This window comes from Microcaecilia unicolor, chromosome 2 (assembly GCF_901765095.1).
Source record: "Microcaecilia unicolor chromosome 2, aMicUni1.1, whole genome shotgun sequence".
NCBI lineage: Eukaryota > Metazoa > Chordata > Amphibia > Gymnophiona > Siphonopidae > Microcaecilia > Microcaecilia unicolor.
This window is the reverse complement of record NC_044032.1, coordinates 45,264,053-45,290,996: the sequence shown is the minus strand read 5'-3', so window position 1 is coordinate 45,290,996 and position 26,944 is coordinate 45,264,053. Positions and strand designations below refer to the sequence as shown.

The 26,944-nt window shown below is 44.3% G+C and overlaps 1 protein-coding gene across 3 annotated transcripts in view; it reads left to right on the top strand.

Annotated features, from left to right (window-relative positions):
* ST8SIA5 (ST8 alpha-N-acetyl-neuraminide alpha-2,8-sialyltransferase 5) overlaps window positions 1-26,944 on the top strand; it is a 98,586-nt gene that overhangs the window by 52,496 nt on the left and 19,146 nt on the right. For 2 of the 3 annotated variants that reach the window (XM_030191918.1, XM_030191917.1), the window contains 3 exons: window positions 7,058-7,150; window positions 11,932-12,018; window positions 17,946-18,090. In XM_030191918.1, coding sequence (XP_030047778.1) covers window positions 7,058-7,150; window positions 11,932-12,018; window positions 17,946-18,090 — 325 coding nt within the window. The remainder of the gene's footprint in view (window positions 1-7,057; window positions 7,151-11,931; window positions 12,019-17,945; window positions 18,091-26,944) is intronic. The other variant, XM_030191919.1, reaches the window with a different exon arrangement.

Below are 26,944 nucleotides of genomic sequence, written 5' to 3'. Positions count from 1 at the left end.
AATCTGCCCCATTGGGATTTCCCGGCTCCCTGTACCCCCTTTCTTCGTGCCTTCCTGGATCCCCTTTCACCTGCACTCTCACAAGGGGTAGCTTTCATCTTTGTACACTAAAGAGAAAGGGGATGGAATTTTGATATACTGCCTTGGTGTATGTGTATATAGGTACTTATTTTGTAGCTGGGAAAATGGAGGGTTAAGTGACTTGCTGAGAGTCACAAGGCACTGCAGTGGGAATTGAACCCAATTCCCCTGGTTCTTAGGCCATTGCACTCTAACCATTAAGCTACTCCTCTGTTCCTGTATAGGGTCAGTAGAATGGGACTATGCAATTTTTTTTTCACAACTTTGATGTTTTTCGTGTTCTACAGCCTAAACACTGCAGGAACCTAAAGTGTGGTATGTGATTTCTGAGGTTAATTCTTTTTGTTTATTGATAATGGTTTCTTATTTCTAAAAGACATAATTAGTCCATACCTGAGGCTAAAGTTTTGCAGGATTATGCAGTTGAAACCCTTCTGTCTTGTAGTATAAATAAGTCACATATCCCACTTTTGGTACTTTTTTGCTCAACGGGTCACACTTATTTCTAAGGACACATTTTGGCATTGCTTTAATCTAGTCACATGTTTTTTTGCATACAGGGAAAGGCGAGCAGAGAAGAGGTGACAAAGTACTAATTTAGCACAGTCTAATTCCTATGCTTCCTGAATGCTATCTTTGGATTTATTGCATGGGTAAACAGGAAGCTATCAAGTGAAACCTCTGTGACTCTAGAAATTGTATATCTTGGCACCTCTGCTTCAGACTAATTTGCTTCCTTCAAACCCCTCTCTAAGATGATGGTAGCCTTCCTGGAATGGTTTCCATTTGATAGAGAAATGAGTAGCATCAGTCACCATTTGCTTCTCAGCATATGAAACAGATTTCCTTTAATTTAATAGCTTTCAGTGAGAGGAGGGAGGGAAGAAGTAAATTATTCTGGAGTTTTGGAATTGTATAACTTATTTTGGAAGGTGTATTATCTAATTATGTTTGTTGACCATGCACCAATCCAGAACTACTGCCGGGCTGCCACAGGAACTTGGCAGTAGTTCCCACCCCCAGTGTGTGCCATTTCTGGCACTACAAAAACACTTTCTAATTTTGTAGCACTTGTGTTTACCCGATGGCAATCAGGCAGCGCCACCAGGTTAGCACTGGAACCCTTACTGCCATCTCAGTGGGTGGTAATAAGTGCTTCTCCCCCAAAATGGCTGCATGTCAGGTGGTTCACTTACCACACGGCCATTTCTTTTTGTGAAAAAAGACAGCCTTTTACCTATTGTGGTAAAAGGGGGCCTCAACATGCATCAAAAACACATGCTGACACTCACACAGGCCTCTTTTTACTGCAGCTTAGTAAAAGAACACCTAGGAGTGGAGGCCTAGCCTAGAGGTCAAAGCACCAGTCTTTAGGCCAAAGCACCAGTCTTTATATCCAGAGGTGGCTGGTTCAAATCTCCTTGTGATCTTGGGCAAGTTGCTTAGCTCTCCATTTCCTCAGGTACAAAATTAGATCGTGAGCCCTTCAGGGACAGAGAAATACCCAGCATATCTGAATATAGCTAAACCTGCCAAGCTTTCAGCAGGAGACTCCTGCTTTTGTGAGGCATCTCCCACTGATCAGCTCCGTTTCCAATTCCCAGGGACAGCAGGAAATGCCTTCATTAAACGTCATCTCTTGCTGCCGCTGGTCTTGCAGCAGCAGGAAATGATGTTTTACAAGGTGTCTCCTGTGGTCACTGGAAAGGGAGGCTGTGCCAGGGTAGAACTGTTGTGGTTCTGGGCAGAGCTGTTGGTAGTTCAGGGCGGAGCCATGGGTGGGCTGGACAGAGCTACAGGCAGGTTGGGGCAGAGCTATGGGCGGGCCCCAAATCTTCCACTCAGGAGCCTGGCCCCCTTGGCAGCTCTGTAAAACTCACCTTGAGCCACTCCTGAAAAAGGTGTGAGCAAAATCTAAAAATAAATGCATGTGTGATGTGGTGAAAATGGATTGGGTTTATTAAGACACTAGTGGAACCAAGCCCGTTTCGTCAAAAATGAAATGGGCCCTAGGAGGGCTCTCTTCTAAGCGATTTTTCCTCTCTCCCCTGCCCTCCCCTCCGTGTCCAGCGATTCTTCCCTCCCCTGCCCTCCCCTCCGTGTCCAGCGATTCTTCCCTCCCCTCCCATCCTCTCCATGTCCTGCGATTCTGACCTCCCCTCCATGTGCAGTGATTCTCCTCTGCACTGCCCTCCCCTTGGTGTCCAGTGATTCTGGCATCCCCTCCATGTCCAGCGATTCTCCTCTGCCCTGCCCTCTCCTCCTTATCCCAGGATTCTGGTCTCTCCTCCATGTCCAGTGATTTTCCTCTGCCCTGCCCTTCCCTCTATGTCCCACGATTCTGGCCTCCCCTCCATGTCCAGCGATTGTCCTCTACCCTGCCCTCTCCTCCATGTCCCGTGATTCTCTCCCATCCCCTCCATGTCCAGCTATTCTTCTCTACCCTGCCTTCCCTTCCATGTCCCGTGATTCTCCCTTCGCCTTCCATCTCCTCCATGTCCAGCGATTCTCCTCTGCCCTGCCCTCCCATCCGTGTCTCATGATTCTCTCCTCTCCTCCCATCCCATCCATGTCAATTCTCCTCTGCCCTGCCCTCTCCTCCCCTTGATGTCCCTCGATTCTGTCCTCCCCTCCATGTCCAGCGTTTAGTTGCTGCCTTCAATTGGGTTTGTCAAATCCTGATGTCAGCTCACCTCCAACATTCCCTTCCCTCTCATTGTCCCGCCCTCTGACGTCATTTCGTCTTTATGTGAGGGTGGGACAGTGAGAGGGAAGGGAACGCTGGAGGCTTGCTGACGTTAGGATGATACAAACCCAGCCAGCCAGCCAACCAACCAGCCAGAGAACGTTGGAGGTACAAATTATTATATTAGATGGGGATTTTGTTGAATTAGAAGGGCCCTACATAGGAAAAATGGGCTCCATCTAAAGCAAAAACAAACCAAACTGCCAGTGCACAAAACTAAACATGTTCCAGACGAGATTTTAAATTAAAGACTGGAGGGAGAGATGACAAGTGCGGAAGGAGTCTATGATCCATCTATTAGGGAGTCTGTCACAGTGACAGAGGATTGAAAAGAATTTAAAAATATGCCCAGAGCAGAACCTTGGCAACTTGAGACACACGGAGTACTTGTTATGCAGGGCACACTAAAATAAGTCACCGAATAAGGACAAGGGGGGTAATTCCAAAAGCAGCCACCTACTTTTAGGCAACAAAAGTGTGTGTAAATGGTGGTATTTTATTAATTAATTAACGTATTTATTTATTAGGATTTATTTACTGCCTTTTTGAAGGAATTCACTCAAGGCGGTGTACAGTAAGAATAGATCAAATATGAGCAATAGGCAATTACAGCAGTAAAAATATTCAAATAACAATACAAAATAAGGCATTGCACACAATTTACAATGTCAGTAAGACTTACAGTGTCAACACAATACGTATTAGAACATTTTAATTGATAGTGAAGGGTATAAGCAAAGATGGAACGTATACATAGGTAAGAGAGTAAGAAGAGTTAGAAAGCAAGGTGACAAATTTAAAGAAAGTTGAACATGAGGTCAGATGCGCAAGTGGCCATGTCTGAACGTAAATGACCTGTTACAGAATACAGAGTGGTGGAAAAGTACGCATCCTGTTTTGATGTTGTTTACTTTGCTGGTGAGCGGAGCATGGGTGGCGTACACAGACACATGTGTAAATTGTAGTATTCTATGATTTATGTGTTCTGGCTAGCATCTCAGTGCTATAGGGCTGGTTTAAGTGATCGTGCCATAAACACTAAGTGCATTTTCTGTCACTTGTGCAAATATTCTATAAAGGAAACTAAATGTCTCCTTCTCATTACAGAATACACTTGAAATAGGCGCCTGCTTATCCTCTTATTCTAGGTGCTTTGTTATAGAATCACCCTGGAGATTCCTTTGTGCGTAGCTACAAAATACAAAAGACTAAAGAATAAGAGAAGTGTATTTATGGTCAGTATTCAGCTGCAATGATCAGTGTTTATTTTTAATGCTGGCTGTGGTGGAGTAAAATAATATTGAGATATTTAGCGCCACTATTAGATAGGGGGGAGGAGGTATTTCTCAAAACATAGGTGCCAGGATGATGCACACTAAGCACAAATTCATAATACAAAGTTCTGGACCAGAGTGGACATGCTGGAAGGCAGAAAGAAGTGGAAAGGGATTTGCGAAATCCTAGAAGAGTGGATAAAAGATTAAGAAAATCAGCTTTAGTGCTAAATATGTAAAATCGTGCATGTGGGCCATGGAAATCTACTAGCTTCATATGTTTTAGAAAGGCAAGAACTGGAAACAGATATACAAAAAAAAGGATAAAAATGACAGAGGCAGGTGGCACCTTGTAAGTCCAAAATGTCCATCTGTCTCTATCATTTTTGTTACTCCAAACTAACGTGACCCCCCCCCCCCCAGGAGAACGCTTCTGCTGCCAAACAGGAGATGGGAAGATCTCCTGGTGGTCACTACAGTAATGGGAGCTGCAAAAGCCCAAACCTGTCAAACACAGGGGCTGGAGGTCCATGGGACCATCAGACCCCAACTACCCCTGCCCTGAGCAAGGCAAAATGGAGGCTGGAGGTCTGCTGGACCTCAGGTCCCCCTGACCCCCCCGACACAGTTCATGGAGAGCTGGAGATCTGGTGGGTCTCCAGCCCCCCCCAACCCCCAGCATTGGCAAGCGTCCCTGGTGGTCTAGTGTCAATCCTCCCCTCCCTACCTACTCCCCTACCCCCCTACCTTGGGTTGAAGGAGGGAGGTAGCCTGCCTCCCTCCTCTTCCTTCGACACTGTCCAGTGTATCCTGGGATGTGCTGGGCGGGGCTTCACACCATATAAAGGAGTAGCCCCACCCAGCGCATCCCAGGATACACTGGGTAGGGCTGGGCGCCGCCATTTTGCGGCGTTGAAGGAAGAGGAGGGAGGCAGGCTACCTCCCTCCTCCAACCCAAGGTAGGGGGGTAGGGAGGGGGGCGGATTGACACTGGACCACCAGGGACCCTTGCCAATGCTGGGGTGTTGGGGGGGGGCTGGAGACCCACAGAATCTCCAGCCCTCCCTGAATTGTGTTGGGGGGGGTCGGGGGGACCGGAGGTCCAGCGGACCTCCTGCCCCCCCCCCCCCGTTGCTTGCGGGGGTGGGGTGGGGGGGTTGGTCGCCCACTGGACCACCATGGACTTTTTTGGAAATGTTGAGGGGAGTTAGGGGGAGCTGGAGACCCATCGGATTTCCAGCTCTCCCTGAACCTGGGGGGGACCTCTGGCCCCCTGTCGCTGGGGTGGGTCTTCGGGTTTGCTTTGTTGGGGGGAATGGGGGACTGCCAGCATGCAAATGCATGCTGGCCAGGGCTCACCATTCCTCCCCAATGGTCTGCAAACCCTAACGCCAGCTTGCAGCTGACGTAGGGTTAATCGCAGCCAGCAACCCAATCTTTGGTGTGCTGGCCGCTGATCATTGGGAATGAATATGTTTAGCCCTGTTTTGCATGCATTTGCATGCCAGTTGCGTTCAGAGCCCTCGAGCGTGTTGTTTCACGCGCTCGGGGACTCTGATCATGGGGCGGTAGCAAACGCCGGTGCTAGTATGGCGCTAACAGCCTCTAGCGCCGGCGTTTGCTTCTGATCATCCCCCTGTAGGGGTAGCTGACATATAAATGGGCAGGCAGTACCACTGCAGCCTTCCCTGTAATCAGATGGTATACACCTCCTCTCTTGGTATGGTCCTGGGGCAGCAACATACAGGACTATTGATGGTCCTGAAAGGATCTTTGTGCAGGTTTAATAATTTATTTATTTATTTGGATTTTTCTCACACCTTTTTCAGTAGTAGCTCAAGGTGAAGTGCTGGATAGGATGGAGAATATACAGTACCATGCTTAGTGGGTCTCTAGTGTGTGGTATATTTGATTCAAGTTATAAAAAATATCACATATGATATAAACTGGCTGTTCTTCATTATGCCAGTCATGCAGGACTCTGGTAGCTCAACCTGCACTTTCCAAATTGCAGAGGCGTTAGATACAAGAAGATCTTCTCTTCGTCCTTCCAATACTCCTGTGCCAAGAATTGGAATGGTTTGCCGAAATGCTTAAAGCTGCAAAATGATCACCAGCTGTTCAAGAGGCTGCTGAAAACCCACCTATTTGGACTGGTCTACTCCCCCCACTCTCTTACCAATCAATAGTCCCACTTTCTTACCCCTGCATCTGTTATGCCCCTTTCCCCTTTCTTGCCTATTCTTGTCTCTTACCATTTTCTCTTATTGCATTGTCATTTTTAATTCTCCTATGTAAGCCACATTGTGCCTGCGTGTGTGGGAAAATGTGGGGTAGAAATGTACTATAAATAAATAAATAAACTCATGCACCCATCACACTGATATATATGAATTCAGGATAAGCAACTGAAGGATATACTCAGAATTTTACAAACAAGGATTGTGGACATAGGAAAAAAACTATTCCTTTATCGCCTCCCCTCTAAAATGAAAAAAAAATAAAGTATATTAGGTAGAAAATAGAAAGAGAGTGACTGCAGAATAAGAGCTAAAGGCAAATTGGTATTTCATAGGATGTGACTGTTGCTTTAATGAATGCAATTGATGCTGGCACGCTAAATATGTAAATTAACGCTTTCAAGCTTGCATACACTGAGTGATGAGTTCCTCTGCTGTTTTCCTCAGTCTGAATATGATAGTGTAGAACAGTGGTTCGCAAACCTGTCCTAGGGGAACAAGTCAGGTTTTCAGGATATCCCTAATGCATGAGAGAATTGCCTATAATCATGCAAACTTCTCTTATGCATATTCGTTAACAATATTCATTACCCAACTGGCTGGTGGTCCCCCAGGACATGTTTATTGGTAGATTACATTGCTCTGTTTTAGTCATGGTTGTTGCCAGGAAGTATTCAAAAACCAAAATTTATATCTTTTCTATTCCTTTTATTCAGGTACTTTGAATTTTATGAAGGTCCTTTTGAATTCAACTCTTCAAAATGTCTGGAACTAAGGCGAGATATTATGGATGTGAAAGGGCTTGCCATGTAAGTAAACTGGTACAACTGTACTATGGAACACTTTTGTCCAATAGGATACAAGAGCACTGCATCCAGCCGCTAGGATTTTCAGGGGTTATGGGAGGAAAGCAGCAGTTCACTGCTTTCATTGGACAGCGACTGCCCTATCTGATGATACAATCAGCCCCGGGCTGTGAATTCTATGTGACACACAGGAGGTCTGAGGGTCTCAGCTTTGCTTGGTGATTTCTATCAATAGAGATGAGGAAGTTGACAGCTGGAGTCATTTTAGGGCTTAGGTTACAGATTCAGGGGTTTCTGAACCTCATGTTTGGTGACGTGCACTCTGAATTTTGTAGAAGTTTCAGGGTATGTTGGTAGCACACCTGCTGATTTTTGGCTGCTTAGTGAGGGGAAGGCCTTGTAATCTTTTCACATCTTTTCCTTATAGGAGAAAAGATGTGGATATTTTCATTGCTTTATCAAGTGTTAAGTACTACTGCCGCTTATCTAATAACACCGTAAAAATGATGTGCATGCAGGAATGTAGATGAACCTGGATTTCCCTGGAAATAAACCACTTTTTTTGTGACACAGTCTTAAAAGTAATGATGCTGAATGTTAATTACTACTACTACTACTTAACATTTCTAAAGCACTACTAGGGTTACGCAGCGCTGTACAATTTACATAGAGGGACAGTCCCTGCTCAAAGAGCTTACAATCTAGTAGACAAGTGAACGGTCAAATTGGGGCAGTAAGGCCATGTAATAGTGAGAACAAGGGTTGAGGGTGGGCCTTCCCAATAACACAGCCAGACAAAGGTTGTAAACATGAAATAAGTGCTTTATAAAACTTTAATCTGAGGTCTGTTACTTCACAGGCCCAGGAACAAAGGCAAAGTCTTTTTACTTCAGAGAATAATGTCTTAACCTGGGCTATGGCTGGCAGGGCCCAAACACAGTCAGTAGCTTGTGATTGCCACACCCCAAACACAGTCTGTAAATTCTACTCCCTCCCTCTGAGTTTCCAGATCTGGCCCTAGCCAGATGTCAGAATATGGCCTGCCTTCAAATCAAAAGTTGGCTTACCTCAGCCAGGTCACAGTAGCCAGACATAGGTCATACAGGAGTATGCCGGTGCTTCACCCCTTCCTTCCCTGGGCCTCCTTAACCCCACTCTGGCTCTGCCTTTTATACTTCTGGTTCCTGTCCTTTCAGCTCCACACCTCCCATCTCATTGCCTCCCTAGGTGGGACTAATGGTTTTAATATGGCTCAGACTACCTGAGGGAGTATTCTTAAGGGTGAGGGGCAGTGTTCTATAAACCTTTTCACAGGCCAGAAAAGGATAAAATATTTTCTATAGCAAAGTTATTCAAAAGTGTGTTTTGTTTAATTAGTTTGCTTTGAAATTTGAGAGCATTATTGTGCAGCCTTTCAGGCTAATGCTGCAGGAGTAGATGTCCTCTGATTGGCTCTGCCAGAAGCTGGGCAGATCAGGGTAAAGAAAATGAGATTTTCAGCCACTTGACATGGAAGGAGGCGGATTAGATTTAAGATTTCGGAGCCCATAGGCAGGGCTGGAGAGTGAGGGCAGTGGAGCTTGTACAGCAGGGGTAGGGGTGTTGGGCCATTGTAGTGCCTCTTTGAAGTAACACCAGTGGATGGCCCTAAAATAAGTGGGAGAAAGCTCCTTTTGAGCCTGGATACCTAGGTGGCAATATTCAAACTGCGGGAGGTAGCCGGGCTGCCTCCCGTGGTCAGCACTGAGCCTGGATATTCAATGCTGGGCCATTTCTGGTGACTGGCCTTGAATATCCGTTTTATTTTTGGCCGGTTTCAACTTAACCAGCCAAGCCAATATTCAGCACTGCCCGGTTAAGTTGGAACCGGCCAAAGACAGACCTGCTATTGACATGGCTAGATTTGGCCGCCAAACTTAGGGGTCTTTTACAAAGGCGCGCTAGTGTTTTTAGCGCGTGCTAAACACTAGAGACATCCATATATTCCAATGGGTGTCTTTAGCGTTTAGCGCATGCTTATTTTTAGTGCACAATAAAAACAATAGCGCGCATTTGTAAAAGGAACCCTTAGCTGGCTGTCAGCTGAATGTCACTGGATATTTGGCTAAGTTCCATTTAACCAGCCAGGTGCCGTTCCTAACTGGTTAAATGTTTTTGAATATTGTGGGTGGGGGGGGGGGGGGGTGATAGTTGCCTGTGTTGGCCTATGCTTAAATCTAGGACAGCCAGAAAGTGCTTTAAAGCCAGATGGCTGTGTTTGGAATTCTTCGCCTTGCAATGTGTGCTTTCTGGCTTTAATGTAAAAGTGCTCAGCACAGGGGCGTAGCCAGACTTCGGCGGGAGGGGGGTCCAGAGCCCGAGGTAAGGGGGCACATTTTAGCCGGCCCCCCCGGTGCCGCCGCCCCCCCCCCTGCCATTTTTGACCCGCCACCGCCGCTGCCACCACCACATTTGACCCCCCCCCCCCAGCGCCAACCCTTTTGACCCCCTTTCCCCCCGCCGCCTTCGGGTACCTTTGCTGGCAGGGGTCCCCAACCCCCGCCAGCCAAAGTCCTCTTCTCCGGCGAGGCTGCGTTGCTGATCTGCAAGCAAGGCTTCTGTTTGTGTGACGTATGTGCAGGACGTCAGACTCACAGAAACAGAAGCCTTGCTTGTAGTTCAGCAACGTGGCCGCGCTGGAGAAGAGGACTTCGGCTGGCGGGGGTTCGGAACCCCCGCCAGAAAAGGTACTCGACGGCGACGGCAGGGGAGGGTTGGCGGTGGGAGGGCGGTCGAGAGGGGCGGCGGCGGGGGGGCCAAGGCCAAATCCACGGGGACCCATTCCCCCTTGGCCCCATGTAGCTACGCCCCTGGCTCAGCAGTGCTTACTTTTTGAACTTGCAATGGACAAGCATTATGGCAGATTCACATAGCTGTAAAAGATGTTCTGCCACAATCAGAGTGGTCAGCTGACTTCATTTTTTTTTTATCAACAAGCTGGTTTGGTCCTGGTTTTATTTAATGGTATGTATAGATTTGTGGTTCCTGACTTTCTTAGGGAAATCAGAACTGCAAATCCATGCATGCAGTGTCTAAAACTAGAACTGGAGAAGCCCATTGGTGGAATAAATGAATCAGCTGGCTCTCCTCACTACAGTATGTTAAACTGATTCTGTAAGTTTCAGCGATACTACCGGTGCATTTTAGGAAAATAAGTACAAATTGTTTTTTTAAAAAATGACTCCAGAAGGGCGATCTAAGATGGCGGCGTAACAAGTTGTGTGAAGAGACGCTCTGAATCCTGGCTTGGAATACGAACTTTACTTTGAAAAATGCCGCATTCTAAAAGAAAAGGGGTGACGCGGATAGTTCCCCCACCTACCTCGACTCCCTCGACGATCCAAGCAGGCCTCGAACGCTTCTTCGCGCCAGTCTCCCAATCATTTGGAGGTATGGATCCCATAGCGGGGATCTCTGGGGAAGCAGGGACCCTGCTGGGAGAGGAAATATCCCTTTCTCCACCGACAACTACGAAACCTCCGTGCCCGGCGTCAGTAGCGAAGCCCGATGAGGAGCGCTGCCCTACCGGAAGTGTTGTGAGCAGGGTTCCCAGTGAGGGTCGGGAGTCGTTAGAGCACACGCCGGGAGTAAAGGCAGGAGCCTTGGGACGAACGCAGGAGGTAAATCTAGATATGATATGGACAATGTTGGAAAAAATGGATGTGACGTTACAACAGACTTCAGGAGAAGTCAGCACTTTTGATAAAAAATTTCAAGATTTGAATTCAAAGATAGACCTGATTAAAGGGGAAATAGCAGAAAAAGTAAATACTCTTCAGCAGAAAGTAGACTCTATTCAAGAATTTAAAAGTGGAGTGATAAAAGATAATCTTGACATCCGACGAAAAGTGGAACAAATTGAAAATTTTAATAGGAGACTTAATTTGCGATTATTGAATTTTCCGCAACTCCCTGGGATTAACCCACATGACTTATTCAAAAAATACCTCAATGAAGTTTTGAAAATACCCCTGGACGCAATACCCCCGATAAATAAATTATATTATATTTCAGCTTCAAAAGGAGAGTTGGGAAAAAAACAAGAAATACCACACACTTTAGATCTTGATGATATATCAGCTATCTTGGAACAAACTGTAGATGAGAATACGCAAAGGTCTACTTTGATTGTTTCCTTAATTTTTGAACAGGACTTGAACAATATCATGAAAATGTACTTTAGGAATTTACAAACCTGTTTTGGAGGAGTAAAGGTGCAGATTTTTCCTGATGTTACAAAATCGACCCAACAGAGAAGGAAAGCCTTCTTGGCATTAAAAAAAAGAACGCTTGAGATAGGAGGGATGTTTTTTCTTGCCTACCCCTGTAAATGCCTTGTTAGGTTGGGCCAGGTTAAATACACCTTTTATTCACCAGATAGTCTAAAATCATTTCTTGATTCTAAACAACTGTAATAGTTAGAAATATTATGGGAGAATATACGCCGCCTTATTTCTTTGATTAAAGATTTGTAATAATTCTTCTCTAACTCTGATCGCCCCTTTTAAATAATGGGGTCTAAGAAAGCTTGATGAATCATAAGAAAAAGTTTTATGTTTAGGAAAGCATATTATTATTTTCTATGTGGATTTAATTTTGAATGTTGTTATTGTTTCCTAAATAGCGTGTTATGGCTGTATTTCAAAGCAAGTGTATTCTTGTTTAAATGAAAAATTAATAAACAAATTGAAATATAAAAAATGACTCCAAAATGCATATATAATGTATTCTTAATTTATTTTCAGGGTGAAACAATCAGATTTGTTTGATAGGTGGAAAAGTCTAGCAATATGCAAATGGGAAATGAACGTGACAGAAGCCAATCTCTTCAAGTAAGTAGGAACCTCTATGAATTTGCTGTAATACTGGTCGCATCTTTCAGAAGGTCATAAGGTGAGTGGGGAAAAATCAGAGAGAATATAGTCATATGTCCACAGGTTAATTCTCTAGGCCTGGATGGTCCATCAGGCATGACGTGGAAAAGAAAACACCCTCTGCATTATGCAGCTGGGGAGGGGGGTGGAAGTTACGCTAGGAGGTCAGTGGTTGTGGATCGTAGCTGTACGTGGATTATATAGAACTGGTGGAAATAAAAATCAGAGATGTAGAAAACTGTTCTAATGTAACTTGTGAAGGGCAATTCTATAATCTAGATGCCTGCATAAATGGTGCCCAAATTTGGGTGCTGAAAAAGACGCATGCTGAGTGCTGGTCTATAATCAGTGCTCCAAGTTGGGCGCCGTTTACAGAAGAGCACGTAGCGCCAGGATCCACACTGCACTTTGGGCGCAAGGATTTACACCATCTAAAACCTGGGGTAAATCCTTGTGTGTAAGACACAGATCTCCGGAATTCTATCATACTGTCTGCATCTTTAGTGAATGCCCCGATCGCCTATGCCCCTCCCATGGCCATGCCCCCTTTTCAGTTGCGCACTAACAGATTTGTGCGAAGATCTTTATAGAATAGTGCTTAGCAAGATGCATAAGCAAATCCTAATTGGAGCCAATTAACTGCAGTAATTGGTTGTTAGCATCCAATTATTGCTAGTTATCAGCTTGTTACTCATTAAATTGGGTGCGTAATGTTGGGCGCCATATATAGAATCCGGGGATATATGTGTAAATGTGTAGAATACCAGCATTTAAATGTGCGTATATATGCACATGCCCATGCAAACACTGGAATGGCACCTAGGCGCTACTTTGCACATACCTGCTTAACATGCATGGCATGTATTTTCAGGGGGGGGGGGGGGAACGTTCACAACAGTGGAACCATGGGTGGAACATAGGTGGGGCTGCCAACTTACCCAAGTAACTTCCAGGATTCTGTAAGTTACATGTGTCTCTTCTGCAATTAGGTGTCCCCAGTTACGTCAGCTCTATAGGGTGAGGCAAAAAAAAAAATGTAACTACCTAGAGTTTTTTTTGCTGTTTTCTCAGCAATAGCGTGGGATTTCAGTGTGAAATTTTACAGCTTTATTTGATGTTACTATCTATGTTTATGTTCCAAGTGGAATGAGATTATCTTTAAATACGGTGAAGTTACAGACTTTTTAGTGTGGGGACCTGTTTCACCCACCGGCTTTCTCAAGGGAGGTGTGTCACAGGCGTTCTAAAAATGAGCAGATTCAATGTTAAATAAACCTCTGGCATACAGAACACAATGGCGAACAAGGTATTCAAATAACTTGCATTCTTTACTCACTTGTCAAATTCTTACGAACATTTTAGCAGTGCACAAATTCCCAAAATGGTGCCACTGTTTAAATGGAATGCTGTCACGTTAAGCACCAATCAGCTCAATCAAAATCAAACTACGGGGAGCCAAAAGGGAAAAAATTACTCACAAGACAATCACAGAAAGGCTGTTCATTCAATAGTAGTGTTCAAACCATCTGGCTCAAGAGACTGCATGCGAAATATCCAGAGTTGTTCCCATTGTCTTAACAAGCAATCATGATCCCCTCCTCATTTGGTTGCTAAAACCTGTTGCACTGCAAAGCACTGTAGATCTTCAAACGTGTGGTTCACCGCCTTACAATGGGCTACTAAAGGTGCTCCAAACCTGCTCCTTGACAAACTTGATTTATGTCAGTCAATCAGACTTGCAGCCATCTTTTGGTCTTCCCTACATATAATTTATTGCACGGGCATCTTTGAATGTACACATGAGTTGATTAGCAATTAGTGTGAGATCTAAGCAAGTACTTCTTGTGATCAATTGGATCGACAAAGTCTACATACTCAACAGTGATGGCACAAATTCCACATCTGCCACATTTATAGTGGCCACTACTGGTCATGGTCAAGCTTCTAGTTACTGGTTAATTGGCAGGGCTCGAAAGCTCTTTTAAGTTCTGCCCTCTGGAAAAGGCAATTCTCAGATGATGCTGATGAAAGAGCTTGTGTGTCTGCATGATATCCCAATTCTGTTTTATGATCCTGGGCACCTTTTGCCCTCCCTTCGAGTATCTTAATACAAACATAGCTACTGCCTCACCATCTTTAGTATTCTTGGGATTCTCAGATAATAAAAGGTCTCTGTTGTTGTATTTGGTCCTCTGATATGCATTCACTATTCTTGCTGGATATCCTCTTTTTACTAAAGAGGTACCCAGTTTCTTCACTTGTTGTCTAAACGTATTGTCCTCATCACAAATCCTACAAAACTTCAGAAATTGCGAATACGGTAAGCTCTTCTTAAGGGTTCCTGGATGACAACTTCCTGGAAGACAACTCCCATATTGAAGAATAGTGTTCCGATCCATGCTTTTCTTATAAACATTCATATGAAATCCTTGTTCCATAACAAATATTTCCCCATCCAAAAATGTATATTTGGAAATGAATATTCAAAAGTAAACTGAATGACTGAATTACTCCACAAGAACATCCATGTAACCTGACCATAACATGAATACATCATCAATAAACTTTGGCATACTTCTGTAATCTCCCTTGAAAAAGCTGGTGGGCAAAACATATCCCCGTCGGGAGTTTGGAGCTGGATAGTGAAGGTAAGTTGCCCTGATTTTTTTTGCTGTAATATTTTGTTTTCATGATTGGGATTTTCACTAAATTATTAGCCACAAACATGTATGAGCACAACTTTGAATTTTGAAATTTTAGGAGGTTTTTGGCCAATGATGACATTATAGCCCATGGAGTGCTGAAAGCACGTTGGTGACAAGTTCTCTGTAGCACTGAGGGTCTTTTGAGGTCTTTTCTTCCTATTTTTGTTTTTAGATGTACAAAAAGCCTATTAGCAACATATATAGAGTTCCACAGATTAAATGTTATTAGCCATTCCGTATTTTTTCTGTTCTTAAATTTCTTGCTTTGATGTACAAGTGTAATTTACTTGGTTATGTTTATTGAGTTTCATAAAAATAAAATAAAAAACATTGTGCCATTATCTGCATATACAGCAGCACATATACATATAGCAGTGGCGTACCAAGGGGGGGGGGCGGTGGGGGCGGTCCGCCCTGGGTGCACGCCGCTGGGAGGGGTGCCGCGTGCCTGTCGGCTCTTCGTTTTCATGCTCCCTTTGCCCCGGAACAGGTTACTTGCTGTTCTGGGGCAGAGGGAGCATGAAAACGAAGAGCCGGCAGGCGTGCGGCACCCCCCCCAGCGGTGTGCACCCGGGGGGGTTCTTTCGCCAGGGTATCGGGGGTTCTTTCGCCGGGGGGGGCGTCGCGCTGTTCCGGGCGGGGCGCTGCACCCAGGGGGCAGGGCGCATCGGCGATCCGCCCCGGGTGTCAGCCCCCCTAGGAACGCCACTGACATATACAGTGGGGGAAATAAGTATTTGATCCCTTGCTGATTTTGTAAGTTTGCCCACTGACAAAGACATGAGCAGCCCATAATTGAAGGGTAGGTTATTGGTAACAGTGAGAGATAGCACATCACAAATTAAATCCGGAAAATCACATTGTGGAAAGTATATTAATTTATTTGCATTCTGCAGAGGGAAATAAGTATTTAATCCCTCTGGCAAACAAGACCTAATACTTGGTGGCAAAACCCTTGTTGGCAAGCACAGCGGTCAGACGTCTTCTGTAGTTGATGATGAGGTTTGCACACATGTCAGGAGGAATTTTGGTCCACTCCTCTTTGCAGATCATCTCTAAATCATTAAGAGTTCTGGGCTGTCGCTTGGCAACTCGCAGCTTCAGCTCCCTCCATAAGTTTTCAATGGGATTAAGGTCTGGTGACTGGCTAGGCCACTCCATGACCCTAATGTGCTTCTTCCTGAGCCACTCCTTTGTTGCCTTGGCTGTATGTTTTGGGTCATTGTCGTGCTGGAAGACCCAGCCACGACCCATTTTTAAGGCCCTGGCGGAGGGAAGGAGGTTGTCATTCAGAATTGTACGGTACATGGCCCCATCCATTCTCCCATTGATGCGGTGAAGTAGTCCTGTGCCCTTAGCAGAGAAACACCCCCAAAACATAACATTTCCACCTCCATGCTTGACAGTGGGGACGGTGTTCTTTGGGTCATAGGCAGCATTTCTCTTCCTCCAAACACGGCGAGTTGAGTTCATGCCAAAGAGCTCAATTTTTGTCTCATCTGACCACAGCACCTTCTCCCAATCACTCTCGGCATCATCCAGGTGTTCACTGGCAAACTTCAGACGGGCCGTCACATGTGCCTTCCGGAGCAGGGGGACCTTGCGGGCACTGCAGGATTGCAATCCGTTATGTCGTAATGTGTTACCAATGGTTTTCGTGGTGACAGTGGTCCCAGCTGCCTTGAGATCATTGACAAGTTCCCCCCTTGTAGTTGTAGGCTGATTTCTAACCTTCCTCATGATCAAGGATACCCCACGAGGTGAGATTTTGCGTGGAGCCCCAGATCTTTGTCGATTGACAGTTATTTTGTACTTCTTCCATTTTCTTACTATGGCACCAACAGTTGTCTCCTTCTCGCCCAGCGTCTTACTGATGGTTTTGTAGCCCATTCCAGCCTTGTGCAGGTGTATGATCTTGTCCCTGACATCCTTAGACAGCTCCTTGCTCTTGGCCATTTTGTAGAGGTTAGAGTCTGACTGATTCACTGAGTCTGTGGACAGGTGTCTTTCATACAGGTGACCATTGCCGACAGCTGTCTGTCATGCAGGTAACGAGTTGATTTGGAGCATCTACCTGGTCTGTAGGGGCCAGATCTCTTACTGGTTGGTGGGGGATCAAATACTTATTTCCCTCTGCAGAATGCAAATAAATTCATATACTTTCCACAATGTGATTTTCCGGATTTAATTTGTGATGTGCTATCTCTCACTGTTACCAATAACCTACCCTTCAATTATGGGCTGCTCATGTCTTTGTCAGTGGGCAAACTTACAAAATCAGCAAGGGATCAAATACTTATTTCCCCCACTGTAGGTTTCTAAAATGGGAAATCCCAGTATGTACTGTATATGTGGAAGTTGTGCAATGACAATCGAATATTGCTACCTCCATGTGGAAGCTTCTGGGTTCATGCCATTCATTTTATCAGCGTGCATATTTGTAAAATGGATGTTCCCCTAGCACATGCTGGCAAATACACGCGTGCACTATTGCATGTATTTTTGAAAGGACTGTACATCTACAGATCCTTTCTAAAATACTGCCAGAACTGAGCACGTCCCAACGTGGACATCTCAATTTCCATCTCTACGTTCTATGTAAAATAGGGCTCAATATCATCATGTATGAGAGTGTTTCTTAATCTTCTAGAGCAGGGGTAGGCAACTCCAGTCCTCGAGAGCCGCAGGCAGATCAGGTTTTCAGGATATCCACAATGAATATGCATGAACTTGATTTGCATACACTGCCTCCATGGTATGCAAATCTATCTCCTGCATATTCATTGTGGATATCCTGAAAACCTGACCTGCCTGCGGCTCTCGAGGACCGGAGTTGCCTACCCCTGTTCTAGAGCAAAGGTCTTCAAATCCAGTCCTCGAGGTCTACAGTTCAGCTTGATTTTCAGGATATCCAGAATGAACATGTATGAGATCTATTTGCATTCATTGCTTCCATTGCATTCAAATAGATCTCATACATATTCAACGTGGAAATCTTGAAAACCAGGCTGGGCTGTGGACCTCGAGGACTGGATTTGAGGACTCCTGTTCCAGAGTGTGCTCAGAGCCTCCCTCCAATCTACAGTGGGCTATATAGACATAACTCTTTCTCCTTAGCATTTTTCAGAGCTTAAGTTTTTATGTCCCCTCTAACACTTCTTCCTGTTTTTTTGGGGGTAGGTCTTCTCTCTCCAGATGTTGCAACGCACCTTCTTTTATGTTCACCACCCAAAAAAATACTCCTCTTGGAACAAAGCTGAAGTATGAAGTGGACAGCAGTGGGATATTTCACATCAATTCTGAGATCTTTCATATCTTTCCAAAGGTATTTTGAATGTCTCTTTTATATCCATTATCCCCCGGATTCTATATAGTGCGCTTAGATTTAGGCATCAAAATTGGTGCAGATTCTATAACACTGTACATAACGTACTTGGCTTAACAAGCTAATGAGTGCTTATAACAGTACTTACCAAGCAATAATAAGCATTAATTGGCACTGATTAGAACTCGCTAAATGTATTCTGTAACGATGTGCGCCGAACATCTAATGTGCGGAGGCAAAAAGGGGCATGGTTATAAGCGGGGAAAATGGGCGTTTCATGGGCGTTCCAAAATCTAAGTGCCTAGTTATAGAATATGGCCCACTGCGCCAAAATCCATGCGCTGAGATTTACACCAGGTTTTCGATGATGTGCGCAGATTTTGGCGCTGAAATATCAACTAAACATATTCTATAATCGGCGCCTAAATCTAGGTGCTGATTATAGAATACACGTAGTCAGCATTGATTTCAGCGCCAGTATTTTAGGTGCCATATATAGAATTTCCTACTATATGACATGATGTTCTGTTTGTGGACTGTACACAATCCCCCTAGTTCTATACACTTATGCACACAATTTGACACAGCACGCAGAGTTGCATGCATAAGTTAAAGAATAGTGCCAGTTTTGCATGTAACTTAATTGTTAAATTAACTACTAAGTGGTGTTAAAGGGTAGGGGTAAAGGGGTTTGATATACCACCTTGCTGTGACACAATCAAAGTGGTTTACAGTTATTATATGCGGGTACTTTCTCTGGGCTCCTTTTACTAAGCCAAATGCGGGTGGGCTCCCCCTGAAATGGCCGCCTGGCAAGTGCTTTACTTACCTCCTGGCCATTTCCTGTAGGAAGACAAGACTTCCCTTTTACCAGCTGCGGTAAAAGAGGGTCTCAATGCGTGTCTAAAACACGCGCTGACGCCAGCCCCTTTTTTCCGCAGCTTGGTAAAAGGGGCCCCTCTGATCCTAGTGAGCTCACAATCTGAGTATTGTACCTGGGCAATGGAGGGTTAGGTGATTTGCCCAGAGTCACAAGGAGCCGCAGTGAGAATTGAACCCAGTTCCCCAGGTTCTCAACCCACTGCCCTAATCACTAAGCTACTCCTCCACTATAATTAGTGTTAATTGTCATTAATATGCAGTTATGCATGTAACTAACCTTAGTCGGTATTCTACAAACTGAGTATGCAAAATCCAAGACTCACAACTGCAAGGGAGGTGTGGACCTGGGAGGGACATGAGTGTCAGATGCATCCTCAGCACTTATGTACGAAGGTTATAGAGTACTATCAGCTATGCGCCTCACTGACAGTGAGCTAGTATAAGTGTTTACGTCCTAAAGTTAGTTGCATAACTGCTGATTTATGCTAGTATTGTAAAACGGCAATAATGCATGTAATTGCCAGTATAGAATTTGCGCTTAGCACGCATTCCTCCTGGTGCGTAAATTCAGGCAACCTGTAGAGAATTACTGCCACTGGGGGTAATTCTGTAAGGAGCCAACAGGGAGGTGCATAAATGGTAGATAGTTTGCTGGTGGGCAGAGTTTGGGCATAGCATGGGTGGAGCAGGCAGGTTCATGCATAACTTATAGAATTCTATCATTTACTCACATTCATGCTATCATCTAGACGCATAGTCAAAAACCCTAACAAATTATTAATCTTGAAATTTCAATCATCCATTCCTCATAGAACAAAAAAATATAAATATTCAAATATTCGTAATAACACACTTTATAGCATGCAGATCTTCGGAGCTGCTAAAATTATATTGGTGCCTTCTGACATGGTAAATTTCAGGGGAGGTGATATGGATCAACCTCACCACCGCTTATATCTTCATCGGGCTCTATTTCCAAAACATTTCTTTCATTAAAGTTTTCTTATATTTGTGCATTATTTCATAGAGAAATTTTTTTATATGTAAGTCTTTTTTTAAATTCTTTATTTATAAATATTTTGAATAACATACAAAGAGTAGATCTTTGAAAAGATACACCAGTATATAAGAAAACATTTCAAATTAAAAAGATAACAAAGAAATTTTACCCAACTGGATACAATAGTCCACTAATAAAGGTGGATTCAAGACGGTTAAACATACCAAAGGAAGTTGGTGCAACAAGTTAAGAATATAAAGAAACAAGCAGTAAGTTCCCCATAATAACGGAACTTATATCTGGACTTAACCCTGGTCTTTCTTCATATTAAGGAATGTCCGCAATTGTTCAGGCTCAAAGAATACATATTTCTTATCCTTGAAAATCAAAATACATTTACAGGGAAACCTTAGTTGGAAAATAGCCCCAATGTTCAAAGACTCCTGTTTCATATCCAGGAATTTTTTCCGTCTCTGCTGAGTCCATCGAGCAATGTCCGGAAACACTGAAACCTTGCTTCCTTTAAACTTGGGATGAATATTTTTGAAATAAAGTCTCAACAAGGATTCTTTATCTTGCAAGAAAACAAATGAAACAATTAAGGTTGCTCTGGTTTCTGTATTATCCTTCGACAGTTCCATAAAATCTGTTAAATCAAGTGTTTCAGATGGATTTTCCTGTGATATGGGAACATCCTGTTGTTGGGTAGTTTTCCTTATGTAAGTCTTAATTAACATAAAAGTATTCTTCATAAAAATAATGACTTACCTTTATCTTTGAAGAAGGTTGCAATCATGTACGCAAAAAACGGACAAGCCACCAACATGGCCTATGTTACGAGTTGTTCTTCATCAGGGAGTTGGTCCTTTAGTTCAGCAGACATTGATCTTGTTAGTTGATGTCTGCTGATACTAACTTACATATTAAAAATAGAGAAGTGGGAAGTGGACCGATAACTCCAGGAAGCTGTGGTGTATGATGAACAATCTTTAATGTAGACTCGACACAGTACTGTGTTTCGGCCACAGGCCTGCCTCAGGAGTCTTTGATGGTAAAAGTGTGGATTGCTGATTTCAATATAAGCTGGTCTTGAAAAAGACCTTCGTGATCTAAGTGCAAAAAAACGCTATATGTATTCACTTGTATCATACACCACAGCTTCCTGGAGTTATTGGTCCACTTCCCACTTCTCTATTTTTTAATTCTGACATTCGTGGGATTTTGTGTTCTTCCACCTTGATGGATTACCTATCCCTTTACTAACTTACATATGAAATAATGCACAAATATAATAAAAGGAAGTCTTGGCGGCCATTTTCAACAGTGATTCGGCATCAGGGGAGCGTCAGCAGTGCCAGCGCCAGCAGCGGGCAGGCAGGAACGTGGATCTTTCCAGCCTGCCCCGAAGATTTCGTTAAACACAACCTGGGTGGATGAAGGAGGGGCAGGTGAGAGAGCAGGGTCGCTGGACATGGGTGGCTGGAGGGGGGGCAGGGGGAGAGCAGCGTCACTGGGCATGGGTGGCTGCAGGGGGGGCAGGGGGGGTGGGTGGACATGGGTGGCTGCAGGGGGAGAGCAGGGACGCTGGGCATGGGTGGCTGCAGGGGGGGCAGGAGGAGAGGAGGGTCGCCGCTGGACATGGGTGGCTGCAAGGGGGCAGGGGGAGAGGAGGGTCACAGGACATGGGTGACTGGAGGGGCAGGGAGAGGAGGGTCGCTGGACATGGGTGGCAGCAAGGAGGGTGAGGGGGTCCTAAGACCAGAAAGGTGGGGGGTCCTAGGGGGGCCTCAGACCATAAAGGGAGGGGGGAGGGGATGCACACTCACTCTCACTCACTGTCTATCACATACACTGACACACTCTCTGTCTATCACACTCTACATCTCTCACACACACTCTCTCTCTCAAACATACACCCCGAGGAAAACCTTGCTAGCGCCCGTTTCATTTCTGACAGAAACGGGCCTTTTTTACTAGTATTCTATAAAGAAAAGTAGCCAACTATTTGTCTGTATAGAATAAGCTTTAAACAGGCAGCGTAACCAGTGTCTTTAGTGAGTGCCCTGTTACAGAATTACCCTCAGTGGGATTAAACTTTAAAGAACTCTTCTTGTGAACATTGGATGTAAGCTTTTCAAACTCAGTTTAAGGCACCATTCCTGAAATTTGGCCTCCACTTGTTTTAAAATAGAACCCCTTGCCTTAGGCGAAGGTTTATCTCATCTAGTAGAATTTCAGAGCTGGGGATTACCCTAGCAAATGGAGTTCTCCATGCAGCAGGAAGTTAAACCGTGTAGTAGAGCTGGCTCAGGCATGCTGAGTATGCGAAACCAGGGAGATCATTTATTTATGGTGTAGATGTGCTGTACAATGCTCAGTCTCAAGGACACATAGGACACTGGAGCCTTAAGTGTCAGAATGTGCTGTAGTATAGTAATTGAGCTTTGTGCTGGGTGCATCTTAAAGTAAATATACAGGGCAGGACAGGGTTTTCCCATGCCATCTTCACTTAACCATTTGAAGATGGTAATAATATCCATGAATGAATGGGCGCTTGTTTGCAGTAAGCCACCTGGGAGTTTTCTGAGCTGTGCTTGAGATTTTTCACTTACCTTTTGGAAATCCAGGTTTTAAAAGTGATTCCTAGGAACTGAGTATGCTAGAGACCAAGCACAGTGCTAGAGGATTGAAGAACATTCCATTAACTTATAATAAGAGTCAATATTCAAAGCGATTTAATAAGAACATAAGAACATAAGCATTGCCACATTGGGACAGACTGAAGGTCCATCAAGCCCAGTATCCTGTTTCCAACAGATGCCAATCTGGGTCAGAAATACCTGGCAGGATCCCAGAACAGCAAAACAGATTTTATGCTGCTTATCCTAGAATATGCAGTGGATTTTCCCAAGTCCTTCTTAATAATGGCTTATGGACTTTTCTTTTAGGAAAGTATCCAAACCTTTTTTAAACCCTGCTAAGCTAACTGCCTTTACTACATTCTCTGGCAACGAATTCCACACTTTAATTACTCATTGAGTAAAGAAATATTTTCTCCAATTCATTTAAAATTTACTACTTAGTAGCTTCTTTGCGTGCCCCCTAGTCCTAGTATTTTTGGAAAGAGTAAACAAGTGATTCACATCTACCTGTTCCACTCCACTCTATATTTTATAAACCTCTATCATATCTCCCCTCAGCCATCTTTTCTCCAAGCTGAATAACCCTAGCCGCTTTAGCCTTTTCTCATAGAGAAGTTGTCCCATTCCCTTTATCATTTTCATCACCCTTCTCTGTATGTTTTTTAATTCCGCTATATCTTTTTTGAGATGCGGTGACCAGAACTGCACACAGTATTCGAGGTGCAGTTGCACTAGGGAGTGATACAAAGGCATTATAAAATTCTCAGTTTTGTTTTCCATTTCTTTCCTAATAATACCTAACATTCCATTTGCTTTCTTTGCCGCCACAGCACACTGAGAAGAGGGCTTTGTCAATGATAACTCCTAGATCCTTTTCCTGGTCGGTGACTGCTAATGTAGAACCTTGCATCATGTAGCTATAATTTGGGTTCCTCTTTCCTACATGCATCACTTTACACGTTCTCACATAAACATCATCTGCCATTTGGATGCCCAGTCTCCCAGTCTCGTAAGGCCGTCTTGCAATTTTTCACAATCCTCTTGCAATTTAACAACTTTGAATAACTTTGTGTCCTCAGCAAATTTAATTACCTCACTAATTATTTTATCGTTTATCGTTTATTATTTACTATACCATTACTTATTGCTAGCAAAACAGAACGGTTTACATAAAAGAAAAAATATTTAAAACATATAAAAACACACATCTAGGAAATCCAATAATTGAAAGGAAAGCATGGCAAATCAAACATACAATAATTAGTAACAAATGAATAATCCTAATTAACAACAAGCTTAACATATATCATAATTCAAGCTCTAAGACTAACATCTCTTTTCTATATTTTTTCATCTCTAGATCATTTATAAATATGTTAAAAAGCAGCAGTCCCAGCACAGACCCCTGGAGAACCCCACTAACTACCCCTCTCCATTGAGAATACTGACCATTTAACTCTACTCTCTTGTTTTCTGTCTTTTAACCAGTTTTTAATCCACAATAGGACATTGCCTCCTATCCCATGACTTTCTGATTTCCTCAGGAGTCTTTCATGAGGTACTTTGTCAAATGCCTTTTGAAAATCCAGATACACAGTATCGACCGGCTCACCTTGATCCACATGCTTGTTCACCCCTTCAAAGAAATGTAATAGTTTGGTGAGGCAAGATTTCAGTTGACTAAATCCATGATAGCTTTGTCTTAGTAATCAATGCTTATGTATAGTAGGTGTAGATCCCCTTTGTTCTATAACAATACATGTAAATTAAAGGAATGGCCTGATCCACCCAGTGGCATTCCTAGGGGGGCTGACACCCGGGGCGGATTGCCAAAGCGCCCCGCCCCCCGGGTGCAGCGCCCCCCGGATGCAGCGTGATCCCCCCCCCGGCGAAAGGACACCCCCCGTGAAAGAACCCCCCCTGGGTGCACGCCGCTGGAGGGGTGCCGCGCGCTCCTGTCCTTCGTTCGTTCCATGTTCCTCTGCCCCGGAACAGGAAGTAACCTGTTCCGGGGCAGAGGGAGCATGGAACGAACGAAGGACAGGTGCATGCAGCACCCCCCAGCGGCGTGCACCCGGGGTGGACCGCACCCCCCCCCCTAGGAACGCCACTGGATCCACCCATGACCCTCCCATGGCCACAACCCCTTTTTGGATCTCAACGTCTAAATTTACATGTGTAATTTCTAATTGAACCCAATTAGCACCAATAATTGATTGGCAGGGCCCAATTATCAGCACTAATTGGCTTATTATTCAGTTAAATTGCGCAAGCCAATTGAGCATACACCTAAATTTGCGTCCACAATTTTTAGTGACTTTTATAGAATTCAGGGGAGTGTGGGTAGAGCATATGCACAATGTATTATAAAATATACTAATATACATTAATTTACAAATCATAAGTGTGGACATTTATATATTCTCTAGGGCAAGCATAAATGTCCACACCCAGAATGTAGGTGTGAATTCTGCCACTTATGCTTGTATTTTTTAAAGACAATTTGCTGCCTACTTGTCTTTATTAAATTGATCTAAAATAGGTGTCTGAAAATATGCTTTCATTAGGTAGCCCCTTATAAAATTACTCCCTGTATGTGTTCTAACCTTACTTGAATTTTGTCATAGTTTTGCCACCTCTGCTGTAAGAATATTCTATATTCACTATAAACATAGTTCTTTACATTTAAACCTACCCAAATCCCACAAAACAATTCATAAAGTAACATAGTAAATGACAGCAGATAAAGACCTGTACAGTCCATCCAGTCTGCCCAATAAGATAAACTCATTTTACATGGTATGTGATACTTTATACCCGAGTTTGATTTGTGCCTGCCATTCTCAGGGCACAGACTGTAGAAGTCTGCCCAGCACTGTTCTTGTACTAAACAATATAATGATATAATATTGTGGTCTGTCACAAATCAGAAGCTTTAAAATCTTATGATCAAAGCAGTGCCGTAGCGAGGGTGCCTGACACCTGGGGCGGGTCACCGCTGCGCACCCCCCCCCCCCCCGGGTGCAGGGCACGGCGCCCCCTCCTCCGGAGCACTCCTCCCCCCTGAAACGCACCCTACCTTTCAGCGGGGGGCAGGCGGGAGGGCCGATCCGCCCCCAGTGCACGTCACTGGGAGCTGCGTCGGCTCTGCTGCTTCCCTGCTTTCTCTGCCCCGGAGCAGAAAGTAACCTGTTCCGGGGCAGAAAGAGCAGGGAACCAGCGAGCCGACACCCCCCCAGCGCGTGCACCCGGGGCGGACCGCCCCACCGCCCCCCCCCTTCCTACGCCACTGGATCAAAGTACTGTCTTCATCATTAATCATAGGTCCAATATGCCCAAATTCCTTCACATTCCCATATTTCTTTTAAAGTCTTAGGGTTTCTTTTACAAAGCCGTGCTAGCGATTCCCGCTCGGCAAATGAGAGGAAGCCCATAGTAATTGAAAGAGCTTCCTCTCATTTACCACACAGGAATTAGTAGTGTGTCTTTGTAAAAGAGGCCCTTAATTAGTCTATCTGTATATTCTTTTCTCTAGAAAAATGGTCCACTTATCTAAATTGTAAAAAATCCAAAATCCAATTAGACTGATGGATGTCGGTAAGTTAGACTTGGAAGAAATGGTCTCCCATTGTAATTTATCTGGAACAAAAAGGAATGAATTAAAGAACAATATAGATATTGTAATAAAAAAGATGACAAGGGGGAGCAACTGTTAGAGAAGATTATATAGAAGAGGCCAACAGAAACTAACAGATAATATGTATGTGAACTTGGCAAATGATCCCATATATGGTTTGTAAAAGTGATTAAGAGGCTGACTGATCATGGTTTAGCAGTAGTTTTATAAATAAGAAGGATCCCAAAGTTTTTGATTGCAGCATCTGAGAATTTTAATATTATACTAGGAAAAAAGGCCCGTTTCTGACACAAATGAAACGGGCGCTAGCAAGGTTTTCCTCGGAGTGTGTGTGTTTTACAGAGCGTGTGTGAGAGTGAGTGTGTGATAGAGAGAGAGTGAATGTGTGAGTGTGTGTGACAGAGTGAGATTGGTTGCGAGAGTGTGTGTGTGAGAATGAGAGTGTGTGCCAGGGCCCCCCCTCCCTCCCTCCCTCCCAGTTGAAGGGTGGCCCTCTCCCCCTCCCTCCCATTTCCAGGGTCACCCCCCCCCCCTCCAGCATTGCTGGGGGGGGTGGGGTGTCAGTGATTGAGTGTGTAATACACAGAGAGTGAGTGTCCATGTCCTGCATCAGTGTGTGTGTGTGTGTGTGTGAGATGGGGGGGGGGGACTGGGATCCTGCATCTGACGTCTCTGCGCTCCTCCGGGGTCTTC